The sequence below is a fragment of the Trypanosoma brucei genome (assembly GCF_000002445.2).
Source record: "Trypanosoma brucei brucei TREU927 chromosome 11 chr11_scaffold01 genomic scaffold, whole genome shotgun sequence".
Taxonomy (NCBI): Eukaryota; Euglenozoa; class Kinetoplastea; order Trypanosomatida; family Trypanosomatidae; genus Trypanosoma; species Trypanosoma brucei.
Genome location: NT_165288.1, coordinates 653,539 through 677,387, shown reverse-complemented (window position 1 = coordinate 677,387; position 23,849 = coordinate 653,539). Strand labels below are relative to the sequence as shown.

The window sequence follows — 23,849 nt, the reverse complement described above, 5'->3', positions numbered from 1 at the left end:
CCGTATCATCGGGGGAAGCCAAGAGCCAGCAGCGTTCCTTTCATGGGGAACACTGCTGTGCTCCGGCTACGGCATCATACAGCACAGGGATCAGCAGCGTCTTGCTGGGACACCGTCTTTCATTTGTCGGTCCCTGGGCACGTGCCAGCGTGCCATCAGCAGTATCATCCGCACTAAGATGCTGCTGTCCGGTGATGTGGAAGAGAATCCCGGCCCGTCGTTGCGCGGGATGCAGTGGAACTGCGTCGGGCTATCTCAAGGAAAGAGATTAGCACTCCACAAAACCCTTGTTGATGAGCGGATCGCCTTTTGTCTGTTGAGCGAGACAAGGATGACGCCTGGAGAGGCGGCTTGCTTTAGCGTTGCTGGCTACCAACATTACGGAATAGCTCGTAACTGCAAAGGAGGTGGTGTATCAATACTAGTGAGGGAGGACCTACCAGTCGAGACCGGTATGGCCGTTATTGGTCGCATTGAACAAGTGCATGCAACAATTCACCTTGCACGTGGAACGGCGCTGACTGTCACGTCGGCATACATCCCACCAAAACACACCTTCACGGCAACTGACCTAGATACGCTTCTGACGACTGACGGTGCCCAGCTCATCGGTGCAGACGCTAACGCACACGCGTTGGCATGGGATCGCGCGAGCCCACCAAATACCAAGGGTGAAACCCTCACACAGTGGTGCATTGACAACCAGTTTCTGGTCTGCAACACTGGTGAGTGCACCAGGTACGCGCGCCACCACGGGGAGTCCACCCCTGATGTGACACTGTCAAGGAATTGCACAGTGTACACGTGGACATCGCTGTATTCTCCCGATAGCGATCACCATCACATATTTTTCGACGTTATCGTTGGAGACGACACAGATGCACTGAGTTGCCCGCGGCTTCGAAAGCCCATGTACGCATGGCTAAAAGCTAACTGGAGGAATTTCCGTCTCAAGGTTGACGAGCTCTGCAGGAAAATTGGTAGAGAGAAGAACGTCAACACCCTGGAACAGAAATTGAGCTCCGCCATCCGCATTGCGACGAAGGTCTCCGTCCCCCGTGGCTGCAGAGCAACGCCACCACATTGGACACCTGAGCTCGCGAAACTCGATGAAGAGATCGCTGGATGCGGACCCTCCCACCGAAGGGAAAAGTTGGTAGCCACGCGTAAGCAGATCCTGGACCGTACCACAAAGAAGAGATGGAGCACGCTATGCTCCAGACTTGCGGTGTCAGACCGCTGCAGTTGGCACATTGTCAAGAAGGTATATGCGCCACGACCACTAACCACACCGGCTGTACTTGTTGATAACGCGGCCATCACGGACTACTGTCAAGCTGAGAGGTTCATTAAACTGTACTCGTCCCGCGCAAGAAGACACCCCGACTCACACCCACCGGCACCAATAAAGACGATAGCGAGTGAGTTCAGTCCCATCACGATGGCTGAACTACGGAGATCGATCAAACTGCTACCGAGTGGATCCGCAGCCGGACCTGATTGCTTACACAACGAGGCACTACAACACCTCGGCAGAACAGCGCTGAATGTTGTTCTGAGGCTATTCAATGAGAGCCTACGAACGGGAGTCGTGCCGCCTGCATGGAAGATTGGTGTTATCATCCCCATCCTGAAGGCCGGAAAAAAGGCGGAGGACCTCGATTCTTACAGGCCTGTGACGCTCACGAGCTGTCTATGCAAAGTCATGGAGCGCATAATTGCCACGAGGCTTAGAGACACTGTTGAGTCCCAGCTGACGGCGCAGCAATCAGGCTTTCGCCGCGGATGCTCAACGCTCGAACAACTCCTGCACGTCCGCGCTGCCCTCTGCCGTCCCACGCACCAATCTCGTACGGGTGCTATATTCGTTGACTACGAGAAGGCATTTGATACAGTAGAACACAACAGAATTGCGAGGGAAATGCACAGAATGAAGGTATCACCCCACATTGTGAAGTGGTGCGTATCATTTCTGAGTAACCGAACTGGCAGAGTGAGATTCAAGGAGAAGCTTTCCAGAAGCAGAACATTTGAGCGAGGAGTGCCACAAGGAACTGTCCTTGGCCCAATCATGTTCATTATTGTCATGAACTCGTTGAGCCAGCGGCTTGTAGAAGTGCCGTTACTGCAGCACGGATTCTTTGCAGACGACCTAACGCTACTTGCGAGGCACACCGAGAGGGATGTCATCAACCACACACTACAATGCGGTCTCAACGTGGTGTTACAGTGGTCAAAAGAGTATTTCATGTCTGTCAACGTAGCGAAAACAAAGTGCAAACTCTTCGGGTGTATAGAGCGCCACCCCCTTACATTACAACTGGACGGCGAAAGAATAGGAGCTGACAGGACACCGAAGCTTCTAGGAGTAACATTCCAGTGTCTGCAAGGGATGGCAACACATACGACCGAAACGAGACGCAAGATGGACTTCAGACTACTGCAGATAGCAGCCATCTCAGCTTCTACATGGGGGCCAAGACGACAAGTGCTGAGAGCTTTTTATCTAGCACTCGTACAGGCACACACCATGTATGGCATTGAGGTATGGTACTGGGACGCTTCGGAACGAAGTCGCGATCTCCTTGCAGCAGCACAACACAAAGCCAGTTGCATCATAGCTGGCATACCCCATGGGACACGCAAAGAGGACTCTCTGCTGGAAGCAAACCTCCTGCCACTCAAGACGACCACTCTTGTGCGCAGCATGAAATTCATGCTGATGTGTGAGTCACGAGGCGGATGTTTGCGGCGCAGTGCTGAAGAAGTATACCACAGCAAACACCCAGACAGAGCCTCACATTCCCGCATCATGCGGTTCTACCCCCACCTCCGCATTGAGCCACGCGAGCACCCACTAGAGACATCGACGCTCCGCCACAGCTGCCGACCACTATTTCACACGCAGATAAAGCCTGTGTGCGCTGATGACCCTGACGATGTCAAAAGGGAGGCTTCCGAAAAGTGGATTGCACGGCATTTTGCACGGAGGGGGAAGGAGCCACCGCGGCGAGAGCACTACGAATTGTGGACTGATGGATCCGTGTCCCTCGGTGAGAAGTCCGGAGCAGCTGCCCTGCTCTATAGAAACAAGCGCTGATTTGTGCACCCAAGACCGGAGCAGGGGAACTCTCATGCAGTTACAGAGCGGAATGCGTAGCATTAGAGATAGGACTGCAACGGCTGCTGAAATGGCTTCTGGCATACAGAAGCACACCGAGCAGGTTGTCCATCTTCTCTGACTCTCTATCAATGTTAACAGCACTGCAGACAGGCCCCCTAGCCGTAACGGACCCAATTCTAAGACGACTATGGAGGCTTCTGCTTCAAGTTCAGAGAAGGAAGATACGTATCCGACTGCAATTTGTGTTTGGCCATTGTGGCGTGAAACGGAATGAGGTTTGCGATGAAATGGCCAAAAAGGCCGCAGATTTACCACAGTTGCGAGATACATGGATCCCCGACATCATTGCTTATGCGAAGCGAGTGCTTAGGTCGGAAGAAGTCCATGAGAACACTCATAGGTTTGGTATCACGGGCAACCACTTTCCAACAAAACATAAAGAAGAACTGACGAGGGAAGAAGAAACGGCACTGGCACGCTTTCGGGTTGGGTCTTCAAGACACTATGGATGGATGTTGCGAAAGATCAACCCGAGTGTGCCTCCACAGTGCCGATGGTGTAACCCGCAACATGCAGCGATAGGGCCAACAATACAAACGGCCCCAACTGTTGCGACACGCACTCTTCAGAGAACCTCCGAACCGACCAAATGTACGGAATGTGATGCCACATACCAATGCCGCTCGAGTGCTGTAACGCACATGGTAAACAAACATGGCTTTGTGCGAGCTGATGCCCTCCGGAGGATCAAATACGGCGATGCAACACCTGCAGTGGATATCCCCCCGGAGCCCCCTCCAGTGGTGGCGATCGTTCCTCTACCATCGAGCACACGAGTCCCGATGAGACCGCAGGTGCTTCATTGTACCATCTGTGCCTCCAAATTCGCAGTGCCAGGCCGACTACTACACCACCTTAGAACAATACATGGCATAGGCAGCGGTAGTTGCCGCGTGAAAAGGGGGCGAGAGAACGAGGACTCATTGCAAGGAGATGGTAGAGCCCCAGCAGCGCCAGCCTCTCAGGATACACGGAAGCTGCCGTTTCAATGTGACCTGTGCGAGGCGAGCTTCGGTACACGTTCTTCCCTGACACTACACAAGAAATTCAAACATAAAAGCATAGTGACGGAGGACGGTACCGTGGTGTTGGTGCAATTCCCTCGTAAGCGTGCCCGTGAGGGAAACGTTGACGTCCCGGGGAAAGGCGAGGTGCAGTGTGGTGTGTGCCAAAAAGTGCTCAGTTGCAGGGACTCCCTCATCCGACACTGCAAGGCTTTCCACAAAGGTGAGGGAGTCGAGCTTAAATGCAGCAAAAGCACAAAATTTTGTGCCACTGATTCCCCGCATACAAAAGCATCCATGTTGGTGTGCCCGACATGCGGAAGGCAGTGTGCTAGCAAAACTGGCCTCACCCTACATCAAAAGAAGATGCACGGTATGAAGGTAGAGCGCGCTGTTACCAGCCAACGCGGCGACTGCGAAGAAACGTCGCTGCACTTGATGAGCTGTCCCGGTTTGAAGGAGTTACGTGTCAGGTTTGCGGTAGAAGGTGTGTGTGTGCAGGATGTATGTTTCTCCAAAAGGCTGGCGCAGTTTCTCATTGCGGTTGAACGGAGCCGGCCACAGGTGAAGTCCTCACCTAAGGTAACAGTCATACAACCCACTCTCCCTTCTGCAACTTCCCCCCTTATTGCCGAGTGTGGAGCCAGCAGGAAAAGCACCGGACGCAGGAATAGTCCAGACACCCTCAGAGACAGAGGAGGTATGCAGTCAACAAGCAACAGAAACAGAAAGAGGGGGAGAGAATAATAAACGAATAACAAAAATCAAAACAAAAGGATTGCTAATTGACATCTTTTGGAGAGTCCGGAGTGGGGGGCCTCTTGCCCCATCTGCTGTATTCCGTTCAACTGCGGAGCTACAACAAAAATTATAGAGGGAGTGTTAGGATGAATAAAAAAGGGAGACTCTGCCACAGTCGCCAGACCGATAGCATCTCAGGGCTCTACGGTGATGGCTGATGGCCGCGCCAGTGGGGGGAAACTCCCACGAAGGCACGAAGAAAATTCCAAAAAAAAAAAATTCCCCTGAATAATTCACTCAACGTTGCCTGCGCACCTCCAAAATATACAAAGTTGGTTCTCAGTTCATAATTCTTGATAATGTTATCGTTGAAACTTGCGACGATTAGTGTAATTCCATACGGCGCATACCTGCCCTGGGATTGCCCCTATCTTCTTTGCCAAAGGGCTCTCACTGACCAACATTGCCGAATAGCACACCGATTAACAAAAGAAAAAAAGTAATCGAATGCACTTGCGGGAATGTAGAAGTCTCTGAAAATTAACTGCAGCGACAACTCAACCACGTTTTCCAGCGGTCAGAGGGGCGGGCCACAGAACCGGCAACTGGGGAATGCAACATTATACGGCACTTGGCGTGTGCGCTCGGAACTCACCGTATCCCGTGGTGGCGGGAAGGGGCGGGTAAGAGAAGCAAAACCCCCAAACCTTCTGGCACCCGCTTCCCAATCAATAAAAGTGACATCGCAACACACGAAACAAACGGCTTAGTGTGAAAAGGCAAGTTTACTGAAGACGAAGGGTGACAGCGCCGGCTCAGTAGGAACCAAGGGTGCAAAACCCCGCGAACCTTCTGTTTGGGCCCCGTTCGAATGAGAATATGTTATGGTGCAGGTGCCGGGTGGTTTTCCACTCGGCCCAAATAAGCAAGCACAGCTGAAGAACCGCGGCTGGGGAATTTGCGGGGAAGGTGGTGCGCAAAGGGATGATCGAATATTGCGGAACACTCAGGGCCAAAGAGGGCCAGTTTCCCGATACGTGGATGCGGCCATATCCCTGCAACAAAAAAAAAAAACACTTCACAAGCGGCTCAGTTCAGCGGAAAGATGGCGGTTCGAAACGGATAACTGGCTTCCCTTTCCGTGAGGAAAACATGGTGAGCCTCCCATCCCAATAATTTATATCAAAACATTTGCACTGGAAGACTTGAAGGCTAACGAACTGGACGGCGGGAAGAGGACCCACACATTGCAAAGGGGAAGGTGGATTGAGAAAAGGATTTCGCCGGGTGTGACCGCCATCGCCTTAATCGGGTGGGGAAAAAAGGATAAAACAGCATAGGGGCGCTGGGAGGTTGGGCAGCAGCTATCGTGCGGAATTGGTGGTGGTGGGGGTATGGTTGAATAGGCTACTAAAATAAATAAATAAATAATGAAGGACAAACCTTCGTCGTGGATAACATCGCAGGCATTGGCAGGCACTATTTCTCTTAAGGCATCTTCCACATCGGGTGGAAGATGGAATATTTTTGTGTGTGTTATATAGTGGTCAGTTCCGACGTTCATTAGTAGCAACGCGGTGATATCAAAATTTACTGTTTTTTTGTTTTTTTTTTTAGTTGCGGCATGAAGGAAAATGAATTAGCGGACAAAGTCGCAGATAAGGGAAACAAACGCACTTATTAATTTTGAAGCTAGTGCGACGAGTTCTAAAGCTCTCCAAGTTGTTGGAACAAGAAGAAACCCATCACCATGCAGTATACGCCCAAAGGGAACATAAGAAGCGCGTCAACATCTTTCCCTCAGTTAATGACCATTATTCTACTCCCCCAATGCTGCAAACGAAACCAAAACGTCACCATATTTCGAAAAGCAATTAAAAGGTCCCAGTCGACTTATGAAGCATTGGTGTTCTGCAGAATAACAAAGGTGGCACAATGAGTTTTTCAACAGTTACATAAAAGGGGAAGAAAATAAAAAGGATAAGAAAACGGATCTTCTGGCAAACTCAGCTTCCTCGCCGTGAATGGCGGTAGCGGGTAACGCAAATTTTTTTTTCTTTTCGAAGTGTGCAAAAAAAAATAAAAAAATGTCTTTTCCCCGACAGCACAAGTCACGTGTATGAGAAATTGCACCGCGGTATTATTTGGCGGTGAGCGATATGTCTGCAGAAGTTTACGCAAATCCATTGGCTATATATATATATTTTTTTTAACGAGTTGGGAAAGAAACATGAGGGATGTTTTAAACGGCAAATACCGCACCTCACGGGTACACCTCGGATGAGTCCGCGCACCATGTGAAAATTCGGCGTGGAAACGGCGAGTTTATATTTAGAAACCTGCTTCGCAGCGGCTCACAAATAATACTAATAATTATATTATTGTTGTTGTTAATATCAATGCCATATTTATTCCCCTTACTTATTATTATTATTATTATTATTATTTTTTTGATTATTCACTTCCTTCTTTTTAACCGCTAAATGGTTAATGCTGCCGCAATTTATTTACTTTCCGCCCCCCCCCTCCCTTTTTTTTTTCTTGCCCTTAACGTTGTATGTGCCTTACGCGCTGTTGTCTTTTGATTCGTCGAAATATCATCTGTTGGTAAAGCATGTTGTGCCCCATGTGAATGAAAAAAGAAAGACGAGAAAAATGTTGGAAGAAGACAGAATATATTTTTAGTCACTTTTATTCGCAACGGTCGAACAACAGCACTGCAATAAACGAAAAAGCAAGAAAAAGAATGTTCCAATAATGGAGCTCCTCTCTGACGGATATGTTCCGTGTTCTGTATGTATTTTCGGAAGGTTGTTTTTTTTTTAATTTTCTTACTTTATTTTGTTACATATATCTTTTCCTCCCTTTTTTTTTTCCAGGAGGTGGAAACAGCAAACATTATTTACTAATATAATAGCGATTTTTCGTGTGAAATGAACAACCTGCCCCTCGCATAAACCTTGTAAGGTGCCTCAGAAAAAAAAAAGAGGAAACAATGAGGAAAGGGAACAAACAGGTGTAGGTCTTTCATTACTATTTTTTTTTTTTAAATACATATGTGGGCACGCACACACGCACGCCTAATACTCAGGGACCAAAACAAAACAAAACAGTAAAGATTAGGCAGATTACTCCCATGTCTTATCTATTCATAGCTCTAGTAATATAATAGAACAAATGCTACAACAAGTAACGGCAACGTTGGAGCTGAAAAAAAAACCGGAAAGAGCAGCGGTAAGCATCTATTTTTCATCATCAACGCACAGCCCAACTTAAACGATGTGTCAAACAGAAAAAAAGTGGGGTAGAGATATTCGAAAAAGAAACACCAAAAAAAAAAAGAAAAAAAAAAAAAAAAAGGAAGCCAAACACAAAATCACATACACCGAGAACAAAAAAGGAAATGATCCCGATTGCATAAGTCAAAATATAAGAAAAAAAAAACATCACCTTCAGAACACCAAAGCGGAAGCAAAACGAAACTTAAATGCGGCAGAACCCGTGTTTAAAATGTGAATGATAAGCACGGCGGCTCGTCCACACACCTGTCACCTAAACGACTTATTTTCCCGTCCCCCCCCTCCTCCAAAAAAAAAAAAAATTCACCGCTACTAGGGGGGACTGGAATGGAACCCGCCCATCCCAACCGAACATAAAATCAGTTTCTTCCGTCCCCACGTCCCCTTTCCTCTTTTTTTTTTTAATGTATACCTTTTTCCCTTTCCCCCTTTTTATTGCCTGTCTGAAAACTGCATCTTAAGTCCATGTTTCTGCTCATTGCGCTAATTACTCGGATTTGTACTTCTGGAGACTATTCACCAACTGTTGCGCATAATCCGCAGTAGAGAAGGCGTATCGCGTAAGCCCTGCAGTCACATAGGAACGGATGAGAGTCCTCAGCTCTTCCACCAACGTCAGGAAAACTTTTTTAAGTCCTTCATACCTGGCTAAGCAGACGTCACGTTCCTTACAATTCTTTGTGTACGAAGGGCACTCACTTACGGGCTTGTTTTTTTTGGCGTAACTCTTCTCTATGCCGTTAACTCGCTCGCGCAACTTGCAGTACGCGTCATTGGCTTGTGTCATTTCTCTGTACACCACATTCGCTTTGTCATGTTTTGCCCTGATGTCTTTTCCCAAGGAACTGACGGACTGGCCGAGGTCCTTTTGCAGTTTCGGCATGATGCCACTGTCTTTTAGTGTCCGCATATCAGACTCAAATGTCTTCGCCTTCAATGATGTATTGCCGTCCGTACCGTGTGCAAGCTCAACAAATGAGTATGAAGTGGATTCATATGATCTCATCAACGCCTGCAGGGCATGGAGAGTGGCAAGCATGTTTCCCTCTGCCTTATCGATTGATTCTTTGATACCACGAAGATACAGAGCCTTCTCCTCCACATCTCTGCTTACCGCGTTAGGTTTGGAACCGCCACAACCCATAATGATATATCTTATATGTTTCTTACTGTTATTACTTTGGGATCAACGCTTATATAGACAGTAAATAACAGTCTCTCCCCCTCCCCGAAGAATGATTACGTGAAAATCAGAAATTCGCACTGTCCGCAAAGGCTTTCCTCCCGAGCCACCTCTCTGTCCGCTTGTTTATTGATTGTAATCCTGAAAGCTGAGATATTACTGAAAGGAAAAAGAAAAAGGGTAGAAGCATAGGCATAAGGGAACACACACATTCACATACATACGCATATATATCTGGGTTCACACAAAATTGATGTTAAGCAACACCACTCTGTGACAAAGTTCTGATGGAAATCCACATGCAACATAAATGATGATGGAAGAAAAATGTTTCCAATGAAATAGCTCACAGTGGTGTCATGTTCGTTGGATCCCTAAGGAAAAGTGTGTGGAAAATGTCATTGAAGAACGTTGGATGATATTTGCAGGCGCGACGGCAGTCCGGACTGAAGGTGATTTCGAGTAACGAAGGCTCAAGTGTCAAAGCGCCCGTTTCAACACAGCGCTCCGTCCGTAGCATAACATCCACACCATACATCGCACGGCATCGACTGTGATCCCCACCCCTCGTTACCACCATGCCAAATGCTTCACGAAGCATTTTCAGAATCTTCGGATATGCAATTTTTTCCCATGCTGCTTCACCGTAACCACTCGAGGCATATTCCTCGTTAAACTCTTTCACAAAGTCATGGTCATGCAACTGAAGCAATGCCTCGGGGTTGGTGTAATTCATAACCGTCCAGTGCTTTTCGTAGCAGTCAAAATCGTCGAGTGAATATTCCTTTAGCGCAAATCGAGTCCAGAAAGTGTTATAGACGTACGCCTCCATGGAGGAGGAATGCTCCGACGTAAAGGAATTTACTGCCACGATGAAACGAAGGTCAAATTTCCGCTTGAGTTCCACGTCTTACGTGATCCGGTGAAACATTTCGCAGGAACGGCTTCGGCATATCTGCTGTTTCGGCTAACAACTGCACTGAAACAGGCAACGGAGAAGGCTTTCAGGCAGCCTTCGCCGCGAAATTACTGCGTACCATAAACTACAGTAATTACACATAAATTTCCATGGATAACCTCAAGTGTGGACATGCACACGTAAGTGCTGAAAAAAGATCAAATTGTCCACGCATCGCTAACCACGCTTTCGTGTGAATGAAGTGGAGAGAAACTGTGACATCGCCTTTTATTCAGATTGTGGAGCTCAGTTCCCCTCTTTCTGGGTTTGGGCATGTGTTTTTTCCTGAAATATGCGTTAATACCCTCTATTTTGTTACTCGGGGCAACCGCTGTGGTGTCAGGTTGCAGCCACTTTCGGATTTTCTCTTAATCACCCAAAACCTATGAACTCTGCGGACGCCATTCAAAAGCACATGCACCACACACCGTAATACCAGAAGCAGCACTACTTTCCATTGGTGACGCTTAAAAACACTGGAACGGAAAAGGTCAGGAAGCGATATGGCTTCGCTTGTACGGCGGTGAAACGTCAGCGGAAACAACACGAACCCAAACCCGACGTCAACCAGTGCAGTGAGGAAGAACTTGACGATGGTGGCGCATTTCCGCCTCAGTAATACTTCGATTCGGCGCTGCACCACAAGAAATGTACCGTGCGCAGCAATAGGGGAGCACATTTCAACAGCCAACAGCAGCGCTTCATCCAACATGGCTTTGCACGTAACATCGCTCCACATCATACCCATTGCCCTCAGTCGAAACGGGGAAAGAATAATGGAGGAAATGCAGGTGGCAGGCATTATGCCGTACTCGATAAGCTTGTGGTACAGCAAATCGCGTAATACTACTCGGCAAAGGCAGTGGACCATGTGACCTCTGGAAGTAGATGAACCCAGACCCAATGAAAACGTCCGAGGCGAGGAAAGTGCCGTTTGCCCCGTGCATATTTGAGTTATTCCACTCAGCACGGTGCCCGAAATGATATCCTGAATGACGTCTTCCATGAAACCCCAATCCTTTGGTATAGCAAGGAATGTGGGAAACCGAGAGCACAAAGCCGCACGCCTCAGCACGTTCATAATAGAGCTCTGTTCACGATACTCCTCAATTGCCATGACCCGCAATGTTTCTGACACGTTTTGGAGGAGCTGCGCTGCAAGGTCCGATTGCTCGTTGAAGAGATCTTGGAGGGAGGAGAATGTCAGCTGGTATGTGACCGTTTCGTCTTCGGCCGCTTGAATTGTATCTGTTGCAAAGCTTTGAGTGATGAAACCGTACATACCAACCGTCTGTCCCCGTCCGATATAACGCGAAGGGAGAGTTAGTGTGGTGTCACCACTCCGGGCCACCAGCCCACCGCTCGCAACAACCCACATGCATGCGTGCTTGTCCCCATAATACGTCAGGTAATCACCACAGGCATGGACTCGCCGCACAAACTTCTGCGCTACCGCCTTAAGTTGGTGTGAAGAGCAGTTCGAGAAGAGGGGTAAGCTTCGGAGAAGATCGTCTGCTAGTATGCAACTCCTGACGTCCACTGCCACAGGAATATCAGAAAGCATCTCTACACCAGGAAGGTGGTGCCCCTGTAACGCATCCAGGCACGTGCTGCCGCCACTTGAGATGTGCGAGAACTGGGAAGTTAGCCCTAGTTGCCGTACCACACAAGCCGTACTGTTGCCACTGACAATAGAAAGCTTCCCTTGTTGCGCCAGAGCCCTAGCGAAGGCATATGTTCCCTCGGAATAGCCCATTCTCGTGCAGCCAAAGGTTCCAGTCCAGAAGACACACTGACAAGGGCGAATACACTTCGTAAAAAGTGCGATCGTGTTCGCGCTGCAATCCACAGCATAGACATCCGAAGGGACCGCAATTGACTCAACAATAGCCGCAGAGTCCTCCGTAGCTTTTGTGATCCTCCTTGTCACGACGTGGTCCACGGGGAAAACCAACTCAACGCCGTTTTTCTCACACAATGTGATAATTTCTTGAGCAAACCCAACACAAGGTACCGACAGCTCCTCCACTTCGGCGGCTTCATTCAGCCGCCTTCGTTCCACCCGTTCGGAGTTGTTGAAAGACTTGTCAGTTGTAAGGCCCTTAGCTGCTAGGAAAGGCATGATCAACGCACCCGCCACAAGAATCTTATCAACTTTTCCAACCAAACTGCGAATCATACGGAGTTTTTTTGAGGACTGCCTTCCGGCCACAACAACAACAATGGGACGAGGAGGGTGGGCGAGGAAGCTGAGGAAGAAGGCGAGTTCCTTTTCCATGGAAAAACCAGCAGCACCATGGTAGAGGATCTTGGGTAACTCGGTGTTACTGGCGTGGACGGCACACACTGTTGCGAAGGATTCATTAACACAGTAATCACAGTAGGACGCCAAAACCTCAGCCATCGCCACACGCTCTTCATGGTTCGGTGAAATTTCATTTTGGTAAAACTTTAAATTTTCAAGCACCAGTATTTCCCCCGGCTTCAGCTGACTGATCGGGGCATTCAGCGGATCGGGAGAGAATTTCACAGGGACAGTGGGGAAACGATTGGTGAGTTCACGCACGAAGGCATAAGTCGAGCACTGAGAAAATTCCACTCGTGGAAACACATTGTGAAGAGCAGCAGCCTTTTGACGTATGGAAAGCGCTGCAAATGCACCATTTACTTCCACAGGAGATAGGGTTACGGAATCCACGGGTGTTTCGCATCCGTTTGCGACCTTGAGAACCTCTGCCTTGAGGTTTATGGGAAGCGAGTTGAAGTAGTTGGTGTATCCCATGCCACCCTCAGTTCGAAATATTTCAATCGCCTCCTCACGCTGTCCCCTTGAAAAACTGAGAGGAATGCCCTTCAAGTCGCCAAAGGATGAGGCAACCACAACAGCAGCTTCCCTTTCCAGTAGATAAGAAATGGTTGTGAGTGTTGCCAGTCCGTCGGTGGTTTCTCCTATGATATTCTGAGGGTCCGTCAATACAAAAAAACGTTTGTAACGGACAGGCCAAATATCATTTACGGTGCGTTTGGACCGTAAGGCGCTAAGAGACATGGCGGGAAACTTTTTTCTTTATATGTGGTATCGTACCTCACTTATATTTTTTCTTCTCTAATTAGTTATCTCCCCGAGCGGATATACAGCCACGTATACAAGTACAGATGTGTAGACAAATGCGTATATGTAATATGTATATATTTATATATGCCTGTGGGTATCTACCTGCGTCTTCACGGAGCACCTGAGACCCTCAAGTTCGGCGCGACAAAGGGTAAATACAACCCTCCTTGAAACCTTGTGGGAGAAAACAAGAAGTCACAGGGAACCCCCTGAGTTTATCCTTGAATTTGTCCTTTACAAAACTGTTTATTGATTCTGCGATGTCCTTATTATCAACAGATTTTTTTTTGTATAAACCCTAAGTGGACTACCTTTCGGCGGAGGTTCTTACGGTTTGAGGCCTCGCCGATACGAATGGATAGAGAAAGAGTAATGAGGTTATGGTACAACACAGTACGATATAATATCACACATTGTGGTGGGCATTATGCAACTAAGTAGATGTACCTTTCGATTACGTATAACGACACAGTTTTTTTTTTTTCGTATAAAGTGTCTTCACAACGACAAACGTCAAAAAAGTCACTAGAACACAAGCCGCTGTCGCCAGTTCCTTTGTTGGCTGATTTTCTTTCTTTTTCTTTTTCTCTTTCCCATTTCCTTCCTTTCTTCCTTTTTTTTCCCCCTTTCCCCTCCCTCTGGCGGCGCACCGCTGTAAACCCCGCTGTCGTTACCTCAACCGCCCTGAAGCGCTTGTAAAAATTTCGTAAATTCACAACAGAATGTACGTGTCAGAAAAGCACTAATTGACTGCAAACCACAATCTGTCTAGTGTCACTGCTTGCGTTCGTGTAGAAACGGAGGTTAGTGCAAATGTAAACAGGAACTCAAAATGAGAAAATTCAGGAAGTGGAGGAAGCAGTGCCAGAGACAAAAGTAGCTTTGGTGTAAACACAACCGTGCATCCACCAACATGCTAAGATGGAGGGATGCAGAATCCAATGTAATCCAAACTACCGCGCAGTAATTGAAGCCCTCGTTGTGTATATAGTAGGAAACAAAGGGAAGGAATGCGGCCACGTCATCATCTGATGTTTTTTTTCCTCTTCTTCTTCTTTCCCCCTTTCTTTTTCGTTCCTCCTATCGTATTTTTATTTTGGTTTCGTTTCGCTTCTCCGTGTGCAGTTAGGCACATTTACTTTACGTACCTTCCGCCCCTCAAACACATTAGACTTGGGCACACCATATCACACCTCAAAGACGGGAGGAGGAAATTTTTTTAAAAAAGCATAACAACACCACCCACGCCAAAAAGAAAGAAAACCGTCACACGGTTCAACGGACTTCACCATACAGCCACATTATTAGTGCACAGATGGCAACACTCTACGGTGTCTGGCTCAGTGGTCAACCGCAACTTAAAGGAACATTTAGCGCCACAACCCGTTTTCTCATATCCCTTTTTTTCCCCCTCTTGCATCACCACTACCACCCAGTATCAACACTCCCATTCCTTCATTTCTCTCCAACTCACGTATGTTATTATAATATGATGCATAGCGCTCTTCCACTCGCACCACCGCATCCTCCTGCACTTCATTGCTTACACGATCCTACGTTACAACTTTATTTCCCTCCTTCCCTTCTCCGAATTCCTTTGTTTATGCGCTGAACAAAGAGGAAAAACGGCTTGTTAAAGATGTTGTTGCGAACACATCAACGCAGCTCTTTTTCTTTTTTTTTTTTGGTTGCTGATCAAGCAGCGGTGATCACACCAGGTAAAACCTACAAATGGAGAAGAGAGAAATGGTTGTGGCTGTAACGCCATTATAAATAGTTGAATACAAGCTCCGGAAACGGCAAACCTCCAGATACCACAGAGAATCAAAAATCACTGCGGGACTGCCGCCACAGGCGCGGTAGCAGCAACCGCAGCAACAGTATCACTCCAGTTACCGTTATTGTGCCTAAGCATCTCCAATGCATTTTGTGGTGCCATCCCGAAAAGATTCACTAAACGACACATCTGAATGCTTTCCATGATATTCTCCCCTGCTAGGTTGGCACAGTGTTCAAAGGCACTGAGTGGCACGCCGCGGATATCATCCAACACGGTAAATAACTCCGCATCGTTACCAACGTGTTGACACAATGCCATAATCACCTCTACCGGTACGTCCTTCTTTCGGCTGAGTACCTCCGCACGGCTACGGTCGCTGCGTGGGTCGAGCAGAATGCGGCACTCGCTCAGTTGAGTCGTTTCAGGCACTCCGTTGCCACTTTTCGACGATGCAGATGACCCACTCGGCGTCAAATACAACGACACCATGTCATTAGTGATTAGCCAGCGTCCCGCATCCCCTTGTGTAACACTTAACACACGAGTGAAGTTGCGCCGAATGGTCATTGGGCCAATAGTTGTCGCATCACCCGGTACACCGGTGTTGTTCCACGTCATGGTGCCATGGAGTGTCACTATTGTCACGGGTACTTTCATCGCTGTGGGCGACGGGCCTGTGAGGTACGAATTGTCAAGAAAGACGGTGCTAGCGCTGCTATGGAGGTAATGATGAACCCTAAAGGTCTTTGGGTACAACCAGTGCTCCATCTGAGAACACACCTTCGTCCGACCAAGCGCAACAACAGTCGACTTTACACCGTGCAGAAGGTTGTGATTACTTTCAGTTTGTTTTAACCGAAGACTCACAATATCCCTGATTACGTTCCGCTGTTGCGGCACACCCGCCGCACCGTTCATCGTGCGCATGGGCGTGCTTACAGCAACTTCTGGCGAAGAGAGGGAGAGGGTCAAAACCGCATTTGCCGCGTACAAGTCCGAAACAGCGTCTACACCGTGTGCAACTCCGGAAGCACCGTCGCCTTCCAGTGGGTTTAACAACCCGCATTGTATGAACTGCAGCACATGCTTCTGCGCCTCACTGTATCCCGTCGGAGAGAACTGAGGCCACGGTAAACTTAAAGGGGGCACACATATGGACTCTCCATCTAAACCAATTAACGACGGCATCAATTTCTTAATAGTTGTCCGATAGTCGCTCCGATTTGCGATAGGATTGTCTCTCAGTACAATCTCCCGCAAGTTGGTGAATTTCTTCAACTCTTGCAATGACTCAACCGACTTGATTAGGTTGGCTTCTAATGAAATGGCACGAAGCGTCAGATGAAGGTCTGCCTTTTCCAACTGCATCGCTAGATGTGACACCGACAATATGCCATTGCCTTTCAGTTGAATTGCTGATGGAGGAGGCACAATAAGCGACTTTATTGTCGAACACAATGCCTGGCAGAAAGCCTGTGTGTTAAAGTTGATGGATCCCGCCACATCCGTGAGGTCAGGAATTTCCTTAAACTGCGTCAGGTTCAAGACCCCTGTTTCCGCGTTATACACCCGCTGCTGCTGTTTCTCAAACACCAACTTCAACATCGTACAAAGAAGGTTTGTCCCCACATCCCCTGGTGCTTTCCCAGGTTCGTGTCCGACTTTTTCACCGCCACGCACATGAAGAAATGGGCAGTGCTTGTTCGCGCATGACCCTCTTTTAAAGTAGACACACGGTATACGCGATGTATCCTTGTTTTTCCTGTATGGGTTGGGCATTTAACCCTTTAAACTCACCTTATTATTAATTGACGCCTTGGATTCTTTTCCTTTTTTCTCTATTCTTCTTTTTTCTTTTAGAGAAGATTTCTTGAGTAGATCTTTGTCTTTAGATCCTCAATTTATTTCCTTTCGATTATTATATTTCTTATTCTTTTGTACCTCCCCTCCTCACAATACAAATGTACGCACGTGTCTTCCCTTTTTTTTCTTTTAATTTATATCTGTCTTCCTTCTCTTCTTCCACTTTGCCCGTAGCAAAGCGTTTCAGCACTCACACTTCGGTTGCTCCACCGATTCGAAATGGAGGCTGCTTTTTCTTTTCTTTTCCTTTTCTTTCCTTTTCCTTTCCCCCTTTTTTTCTTCTCTCTTCCTGCACTGCGTCTGCCGCTACGCACACGCCGTTAACAATGTAACGATTTCACACGTTGTTGCCGTTACCGCTGGTATGTATGTATGTATATATATATACGAGTATACGTGTGTTGGTTATCCACATGTAGGTATGTAAATTACAGCACCAACAACAGTAATGGGTTGCGTACGGGCGTGCACCACGCGGTCGCGGGGGAAATTTTTTAAAAAAAAGTACAATGAATCCAAAGACGGAGGAGAGAATGGGGAATATTCATTTACCGTTAAATATGAAAGCAAAAGGCAGCAGAGAATAATACGGTGATAGTTATCAAAAAAGGGAGGGAAGAGTCTCTTACACACTTAAAGGAGAGACTCAATCCCTCCCTCCTTCTCCTTCTATTTCTCCTCCTCCTTTTCCTGCTTTTTCTTTTCCTTTTCTCTCGATTCCCTCACACCCCACGGCAATAATAAATCGCCTTCTTTCAGATCAAAGCGCCAACCACAAATTGTGAACTTCTGTGTCGTATACGGTTTAGGTGGTTGGAAGTGATTTGGTAGTGGGCCTCACATTTATATCCTCTGCTTAAGAAATAAAAATGAAAAAAGAGAAATGGATAGGTAAGTGAAAGAGGTGAGTGGAACATTGCAAAAACACAAGTCCCACGCTTTGCCTCCGCCCTTAATCCTCATGTGCAGACACCACTATAATCAGCCTTAAATTCCGTTATCCACATTGTTTTATTTTCCTTTAAACTTCCTTCTCTATTCCTTTCTTTTTTGGTCTTGTTTAACCTCCTGGAGCCTCTCGCTGTCTTTCACGCACATGTTTCACTCACCTGACTACTCGCTGCATTTGCAGCTACGTCGAAAGAGTTTTTTAAATATCGCGTTCTCCTCACTACGAGATGGATGTATCTACAGCCACCATTGGCACGCAGTGTGTCAAATAAAGGATCTCAAATAACGACAGGGAGGAGGATAATTTGAAGGGATGCAAATGCATGAAAAGACATTAATGAATGTTTCTGGTATTGCCCTGAGGTTCATTCACCGTCACCGCTTCCTTACTTCAACGACAAATAAGCTTCCCCCACTCCGCCTAAAGAACGAAATTCATCCAAATAATCCTTCGCCATTATATATTTAAGATGTGATTCATTTCTCATCTCCGCGCCATGCGAGTTCGCAATGCAAATCCCTACTGACTCATTCACAGTATGTAAAAGGTCTGCGCTTCCGCAGAAAAATGTTAATAAGAATCATACAAAATCGCGAGTGATAATGAGAAATAACGGTGATGCGACTGGTGAGTGGGAGAAAATGAGCAACAAGCATGCAATGCCGCTCAGAAAGTTTTCCATGGTCTGCTCCATTCATTTACTTTATTTACCTTCCATTCGGTACACTCATCCCACCTCTCACCTCACCATCAACCAAACAAACTGACAGAAATTTCGTCGGAACCGAAGCGAACATAACGCGAGTGAATTACGCACGCACGCGTCTACTGGGCAAACTGAACATTCAGCTCCATGTATGAGCATGGAAAGGGGATGTCATACGCCTTCAGCGTGTTCGGGTGAACAACACCAAAGCCTCCAATACACACCTTCTGCCCACTGCGGTGCAGAAAAACATCCATGCAACGACCAGGAAAGAAGGCACCATCACTGCTCCTCTCCAGCGTGTATGAATCACCATCCACAACCTCTTCCCCCACTTTCCGCACAACACCAAGTTTAGCCATGACAAATTCCACAAGTCCGTGTATATCTTCAAAACTGCTAGACTCACTACAGCAATGTAGGGCGGCAAGATGCCGTTGATTGCGCGCCCCGCAGTTGGGGTACTCTAGTTTTGGGGTGATGACAGGAGGAAAGTTCTTTTCATTATCCAAGAGAACTATATCAGCGCACTCAAAGAATCGAAGGGGAAGTGGGTGCGATTTATTGGCATTAAGTGTCTTTAGGATGCCCGGCATGAGTGAGGGGCGGCATATTTGGAACTCCATAGTTTTGGGGTTTGCGATATGTACGGCCACATCATCATCCACGCGATTTAGACGAGTAAATCCCTCCTCGCGGGAGCAAAGCGAAAAGGTCAAGAGCTCCATATAACCGGCGTTAGCCATCTCGATACGAATAAGATGCGAGAGTTTACTCAGTGGTTGCTGCGCCACGTCACCAAATGTCAAGCACTCTTTGTGGGTAATATTATCGTAACCGTAGGCCACCGCAACATCTTCCATAAGGTCCGTTGGTCCCAATACATCAGGTCGCGTTGGAGGGACTTCTACTGTTACGGTGCTGTCCTCCACCTTTGCTACATGGTGCAGCATACGCTCCAGAAGTTCACCCATATGATTGGCTGAGTTAAGTTTAATGCCAATGAGTTTCTCAACCTTCGACTGCTCTACGGAGACTAGTCGAGGATCCAAGTTGGGAGTCACTTCCTCCTTCGTGCCATCAGGAGTGGGTTCATCGTACACAACACGCACCGCCTCCACGGTAAAGGGCTTCTCGCAATAAGTTGAGAAGGCGCAAACGAGTTGGTTCACTAAAACACTCGCCTTGTGATGATCTGGTGCAGTGCACTCGATAAAGATGTTCCTGGTGTTTGCACTGATGCACGAGTAGTCCGAGTTGATAATGGGTGGAAGGGAGAGAATGTTTTCACCCTTGCCGTCCAGCACCACGGGGTAATGGGAGAATTCAGAGATAAGCGGAATAAACTTAGAGATGTGTCGGTCGTCCTTATAAAACTCTGCGAGGCCATTGCCCCGACAATCCAGCACCCGTTCCTGTTGATTGAGTGGAACAAACCGTATGCTCTCCTTCGGCCGGGCGGCGTAAAGGAACTCATTCTGATTAATCTTATCCAAGTCGTGCGTCCCAACAGAAGCAAGCGCACGGCGTCGTGCAAGACCCAAGTGGAGTTTGTCCTGAAAATCAATAAAACTGCGGTAGCTGCGCTTGTCAAGACGAACGTTTCGTAACACGGCACAAACAATGTAATCCCGTACATTGCGCACGGACTTTTCCACCGTTACTTTGTAGAGTGGATTTGCACGGTTGAGTAATTGGAACCGAGGCGCAGGGGTCATGCCGAGAAATACCTTCATCGCAGTACCCATTCCCTCAGCACAAAGAAGGTCGTAGCGATTGGCTGGTGTATCAATCTTGTAGATGACGGCATCAGAAAGCTCCTCTCCCTTGGCTGCAACGGCTTCGCCTTGCTCACGGCGGAACATCTCGCGCTCACTTGTCACATCATCGAGCTCCACACCAAATTGAAAGCATATGTCTTCGAATTGGTCCTCCGTGTAGCTTTTCCCGATAAAATCAAAGAGATAATCACGCACAACAGCGAGGGTTGGCATGGTGCTATTTATTTTATTTCCTTTTTGTCTGTGCAACCGTCAATACCACCGCCGATCGTTCTTTTTTTTTTTTTGTTTCCTTCTTCGAAAACAACAACAAACAAAACCGATCACTTTCTTAAAAGAGAGTTTAACCTCTGGCGAGCACAGAAAAGGGGGAGAGCAAATAAAGAAAGATAATGATCACGTGAGAAGGTGTGGAAGAGAGGGGGGAAAGCATACCAGAAGTTGGTTTTTGACATTCCAAACAGAGGTGGGAAACTAGAGGCTAATGGAAATACAAGCAAAATCATAAGTAACTCCACTCGTGTCTCATGGTCCGACTTCCCTGAGAAAGGAATCGTAGCTCATACACCACCGGCGACTTTGTGCAGCACGCTACGTGTGTGGTGAAGGAATCAAAATGTGTCTCCATACCACACAGCTCCTTCGCTAGATATTGAAGCTCCAGCAAGGAATGCACATGTGGTTTACGCGGCATTTCAACATATGAGTGCATACCTGAAAATATGTATACATCTCGGAAACCTAATCGATACTACCAAAAATGACACGACTACTACCACTGCACGTTTCCCCCCCCCCCTCCTCGTGCCCTTCACTTTTTCATATCCAGCAGTTCTTGCAGGCGACTGTGTATGATATCTTTCTGCAAATCCCCGCGACTATTGTTTGATGCGGCACGTGCCTCAAGAGCCCGCCGTTTGGCCTCAGCCGCAACCGTGCGATTCTGAAACTGCTCAACTCTCCGCAGGGGGTCGTGCCGTTCTTTTTGAAGTTTGTCAAGTTCTTTTCGCAACTGAGCCGCATCAGATTTTGTTATGAAACCCGTCACTAAACTCCCACTCACTTTTCTCTCCTCTTCCTTTCTACCAGCCCCGCCAAAACTCTGCCCCTCGCTACCGCCTTTCTCATTTTTCGTGGTAACATCATCACGTTGACGTTTTTGCGTTAATTTTTTCGCTTCCAATGGATCTTTTTGGAATGTGAGTGCACTGGTTTTCTGCCCCATCACGGCAACCGCCTCCGGCTGCAATGCGGGCTTATCCTCCTCTGCCGCAAAAACATTTTCCACTTGTCTAAACTTCGCAACACGTGCGGCTATGGAATCACCGGAGGCGGAAATAACGAGATCATCGTAGCGACGCTGTTCCTGATCATGAAGAAGTTCAGCATTGCGTTGCTCCTTCGCTTTTTTCTTTTCTTCCTCCTTTTCGAGGCCACGCTCCACCCGGCTGAGGTTTTGAAACGTCAGTGGGTGGAAACTTTTGTGGCGGTTAATATCCTTTTTATGCGAAGCATACATCACAACCAAAGCTAAATATGAGGAGTACAACTAAAAGAAAATAAAAGGTAATATATATATATATATATATACTTATGCCTGCCTGTCTCGACGTCTATTTCTTTGTGAGCTTGTAAAGAGTTGAAAAAAAAAAAACACCACAATGGAAAAAAAAGAAAAAAAGAAAGAGTGCATGTAATAAATATGATGAAGCAGATGTTGAATGGAAAATAGAGAAAATCACACCGATTACGCTTCAGTGGTGATACATAATTACAAATGTATACAATTCAGTAGATTCATTGGCCTCGGAAGGGCGTCGGACAAAAGATGCCTAGAAAGTAACCAAACCTTCAGGGGTGAAGAAGGTTCCTTCTCCGCTGGTTAGTAGCTAAAAATAAAAAGAAGATAAAGCAAAACAAAAAAAAAAGTTCGCTTCACTACGCATCGGTTTCGATTTTCATTAAAATGCATTTACTGTTGGAATGTTGTTGATTTCATCATTTTCCTCCTCTCTTTTGTTTTTTTGAAAAAGATTTGCATGTCTTTCCTTCGTTCGAAAGCAACAACTCTATTGTAACCCCACAAGTACCAAAAAAGGGGGGGAAGAACAACCGACCGCTAATAACGTGAGTAACTGCACTTGGAAGGAGGCAATACGTTTGCGCTCCCACACACGCAACAGTCGCCTGATCGCCCAAAGAGAAAAATAAATCATAGACCGACGGAATCTCTGAAGTCACCGCGTCCGGATTCTCATTTCTGTTTTGTTTTTATTTTGTTTTGTCTTGTTATGTTATGTCTTTTCCCCGCTCCTCCTTTCTTCAACTCTCCTTTTCTCACACACACACGCCTCTCTTTTCTTTTACTTCTTTCTTTTCCTTTCTTTTTTCCCTTCTCTCACCCGTCATCCTTTTCACCCACACAAAATGACCGACGAATGCAAGCGATAATGTTTGCTTCAGCTTCTTCGTGCGCGCACTGGTGTGAGAAAGTGTTTTTTTTTCACATTATTACAGCCGGTGCGAGGCTCACTTAAAAAATAAATAAATAAATTAGTTGCATCCTCAAGCACCGCACCACACCATGTCAACAGAAGAAGCAAATGAATTAAATAAAGAGGGATAATTAAGTGAAAGAATGTTCTCCTCCATCCTTCTCGAAAGGAAGAAATAAGCGAACGACAAACCAAAAAGAGAGGAAAAGGAGAGAAGCGAGATAACTTGCCTCAAACCCACAAACGACCAGACATATTTTTTTTTTGGTGATTTTGTTTCAACTACATCGTTCTCTTTTTTTTTGTATTTTATTTTATTTTATTATCTTTGATATTGAAACGAAACTTTTTTTTGTTGTGTCTTACCACACGTAACAGAGTTGGCACAAGCTTTCCTGAGGTGAGTTGTCTCATTAGTGCGATTAAATATAAATTAAAGCAAACACAGCGCCCCCCCCCCCAGGCATAAACGCACACAAGCACATACAAATACACAAATATATATATATATATATATATATATATACAAATATAAATAAACGCAAGCAGAAATACGCATTCCATTACCGTTTCACTCTTCACTTCCATTATATTTCTTCCCAACTGGCTGACGCGCAAAGAAGAGGGAAAGAAAAAAGGAAGGAATTATAAACGGCTAAACCACAGCGCTTCCGACCCGTTCCCTCCTCCCGTAAGAAACAGGAGGTGTTGATTGGAAGGAGGGTGGAAAGAGAGAAAAAAAAGGGAAACAAACGCCCAAATATGCACATGCACATAATCATTTATTC

At 46.8% G+C, this 23,849-nt stretch overlaps 6 protein-coding genes across 6 annotated transcripts, besides 19 other annotated features; all 6 read right to left on the bottom strand.

Moving 5' to 3' along the window:
* Nucleotides 1-4,954: part of a repeat region that runs on past the window's edge.
* Nucleotides 4,954-5,208: a repeat region.
* A 1,132-nt stretch (nt 5,209-6,340) lies between these two features.
* Nucleotides 6,341-6,361: a sequence feature (AT_rich).
* A 759-nt stretch (nt 6,362-7,120) lies between these two features.
* Nucleotides 7,121-7,142: a sequence feature (AT_rich).
* A 208-nt stretch (nt 7,143-7,350) lies between these two features.
* Nucleotides 7,351-7,388: a microsatellite.
* Nucleotides 7,389-8,259: 871 nt separating this feature from the next.
* Nucleotides 8,260-8,288: a microsatellite.
* A 427-nt stretch (nt 8,289-8,715) lies between these two features.
* On the bottom strand, nt 8,716-9,372 carry Tb11.02.0010 (hypothetical protein, conserved; the record flags this gene model as incomplete). The annotated part of the gene is made up of 1 exon (XM_823231.1): nt 8,716-9,372. The coding sequence occupies one exon, from the start codon at nt 9,370-9,372 to the stop codon at nt 8,716-8,718; it is 657 nt and encodes a 218-aa protein (XP_828324.1).
* A 385-nt stretch (nt 9,373-9,757) lies between these two features.
* Nucleotides 9,758-10,243, bottom strand: Tb11.22.0002 (hypothetical protein, conserved; the record flags this gene model as incomplete). The annotated part of the gene is made up of 1 exon (XM_823230.1): nt 9,758-10,243. The coding sequence occupies one exon, from the start codon at nt 10,241-10,243 to the stop codon at nt 9,758-9,760; it is 486 nt and encodes a 161-aa protein (XP_828323.1).
* A 433-nt stretch (nt 10,244-10,676) lies between these two features.
* On the bottom strand, nt 10,677-13,418 carry Tb11.22.0003 (phosphoglycerate kinase, putative; the record flags this gene model as incomplete). The annotated part of the gene is made up of 1 exon (XM_823229.1): nt 10,677-13,418. The coding sequence occupies one exon, from the start codon at nt 13,416-13,418 to the stop codon at nt 10,677-10,679; it is 2,742 nt and encodes a 913-aa protein (XP_828322.1).
* Nucleotides 13,419-14,051: 633 nt separating this feature from the next.
* Nucleotides 14,052-14,104: a sequence feature (GA-rich).
* Nucleotides 14,105-14,518: 414 nt separating this feature from the next.
* Nucleotides 14,519-14,566: a sequence feature (GA-rich).
* Nucleotides 14,567-15,315: 749 nt separating this feature from the next.
* On the bottom strand, nt 15,316-16,869 carry Tb11.22.0004 (hypothetical protein, conserved; the record flags this gene model as incomplete). Its single annotated transcript, XM_823228.1, has 1 exon — nt 15,316-16,869. One exon carries the CDS (start codon nt 16,867-16,869, stop codon nt 15,316-15,318), a length of 1,554 nt encoding a protein of 517 aa, XP_828321.1.
* Nucleotides 16,870-17,085: 216 nt separating this feature from the next.
* Nucleotides 17,086-17,122: a sequence feature (A-rich).
* A 236-nt stretch (nt 17,123-17,358) lies between these two features.
* Nucleotides 17,359-17,416: a microsatellite.
* Nucleotides 17,417-17,489: 73 nt separating this feature from the next.
* Nucleotides 17,490-17,553: a microsatellite.
* A 231-nt stretch (nt 17,554-17,784) lies between these two features.
* Nucleotides 17,785-17,828: a sequence feature (GA-rich).
* Nucleotides 17,829-18,904: 1,076 nt separating this feature from the next.
* On the bottom strand, nt 18,905-20,779 carry Tb11.22.0005 (phenylalanyl-tRNA synthetase, putative; the record flags this gene model as incomplete). The annotated part of the gene is made up of 1 exon (XM_823227.1): nt 18,905-20,779. The coding sequence occupies one exon, from the start codon at nt 20,777-20,779 to the stop codon at nt 18,905-18,907; it is 1,875 nt and encodes a 624-aa protein (XP_828320.1).
* Nucleotides 20,780-21,377: 598 nt separating this feature from the next.
* Tb11.22.0006 (hypothetical protein, conserved) lies at nt 21,378-22,085 on the bottom strand (the record flags this gene model as incomplete). Its single annotated transcript, XM_823226.1, has 1 exon — nt 21,378-22,085. One exon carries the CDS (start codon nt 22,083-22,085, stop codon nt 21,378-21,380), a length of 708 nt encoding a protein of 235 aa, XP_828319.1.
* A 50-nt stretch (nt 22,086-22,135) lies between these two features.
* Nucleotides 22,136-22,156: a microsatellite.
* A 52-nt stretch (nt 22,157-22,208) lies between these two features.
* Nucleotides 22,209-22,253: a sequence feature (T-rich).
* Nucleotides 22,254-22,824: 571 nt separating this feature from the next.
* Nucleotides 22,825-22,869: a microsatellite.
* Nucleotides 22,870-22,916: 47 nt separating this feature from the next.
* Nucleotides 22,917-22,965: a sequence feature (GA-rich).
* Nucleotides 22,966-23,099: 134 nt separating this feature from the next.
* Nucleotides 23,100-23,122: a sequence feature (AT_rich).
* A 193-nt stretch (nt 23,123-23,315) lies between these two features.
* Nucleotides 23,316-23,397: a sequence feature (A-rich).
* Nucleotides 23,398-23,558: 161 nt separating this feature from the next.
* Nucleotides 23,559-23,599: a microsatellite.
* Between the last annotated feature and the right edge of the window lie 250 nt (nt 23,600-23,849).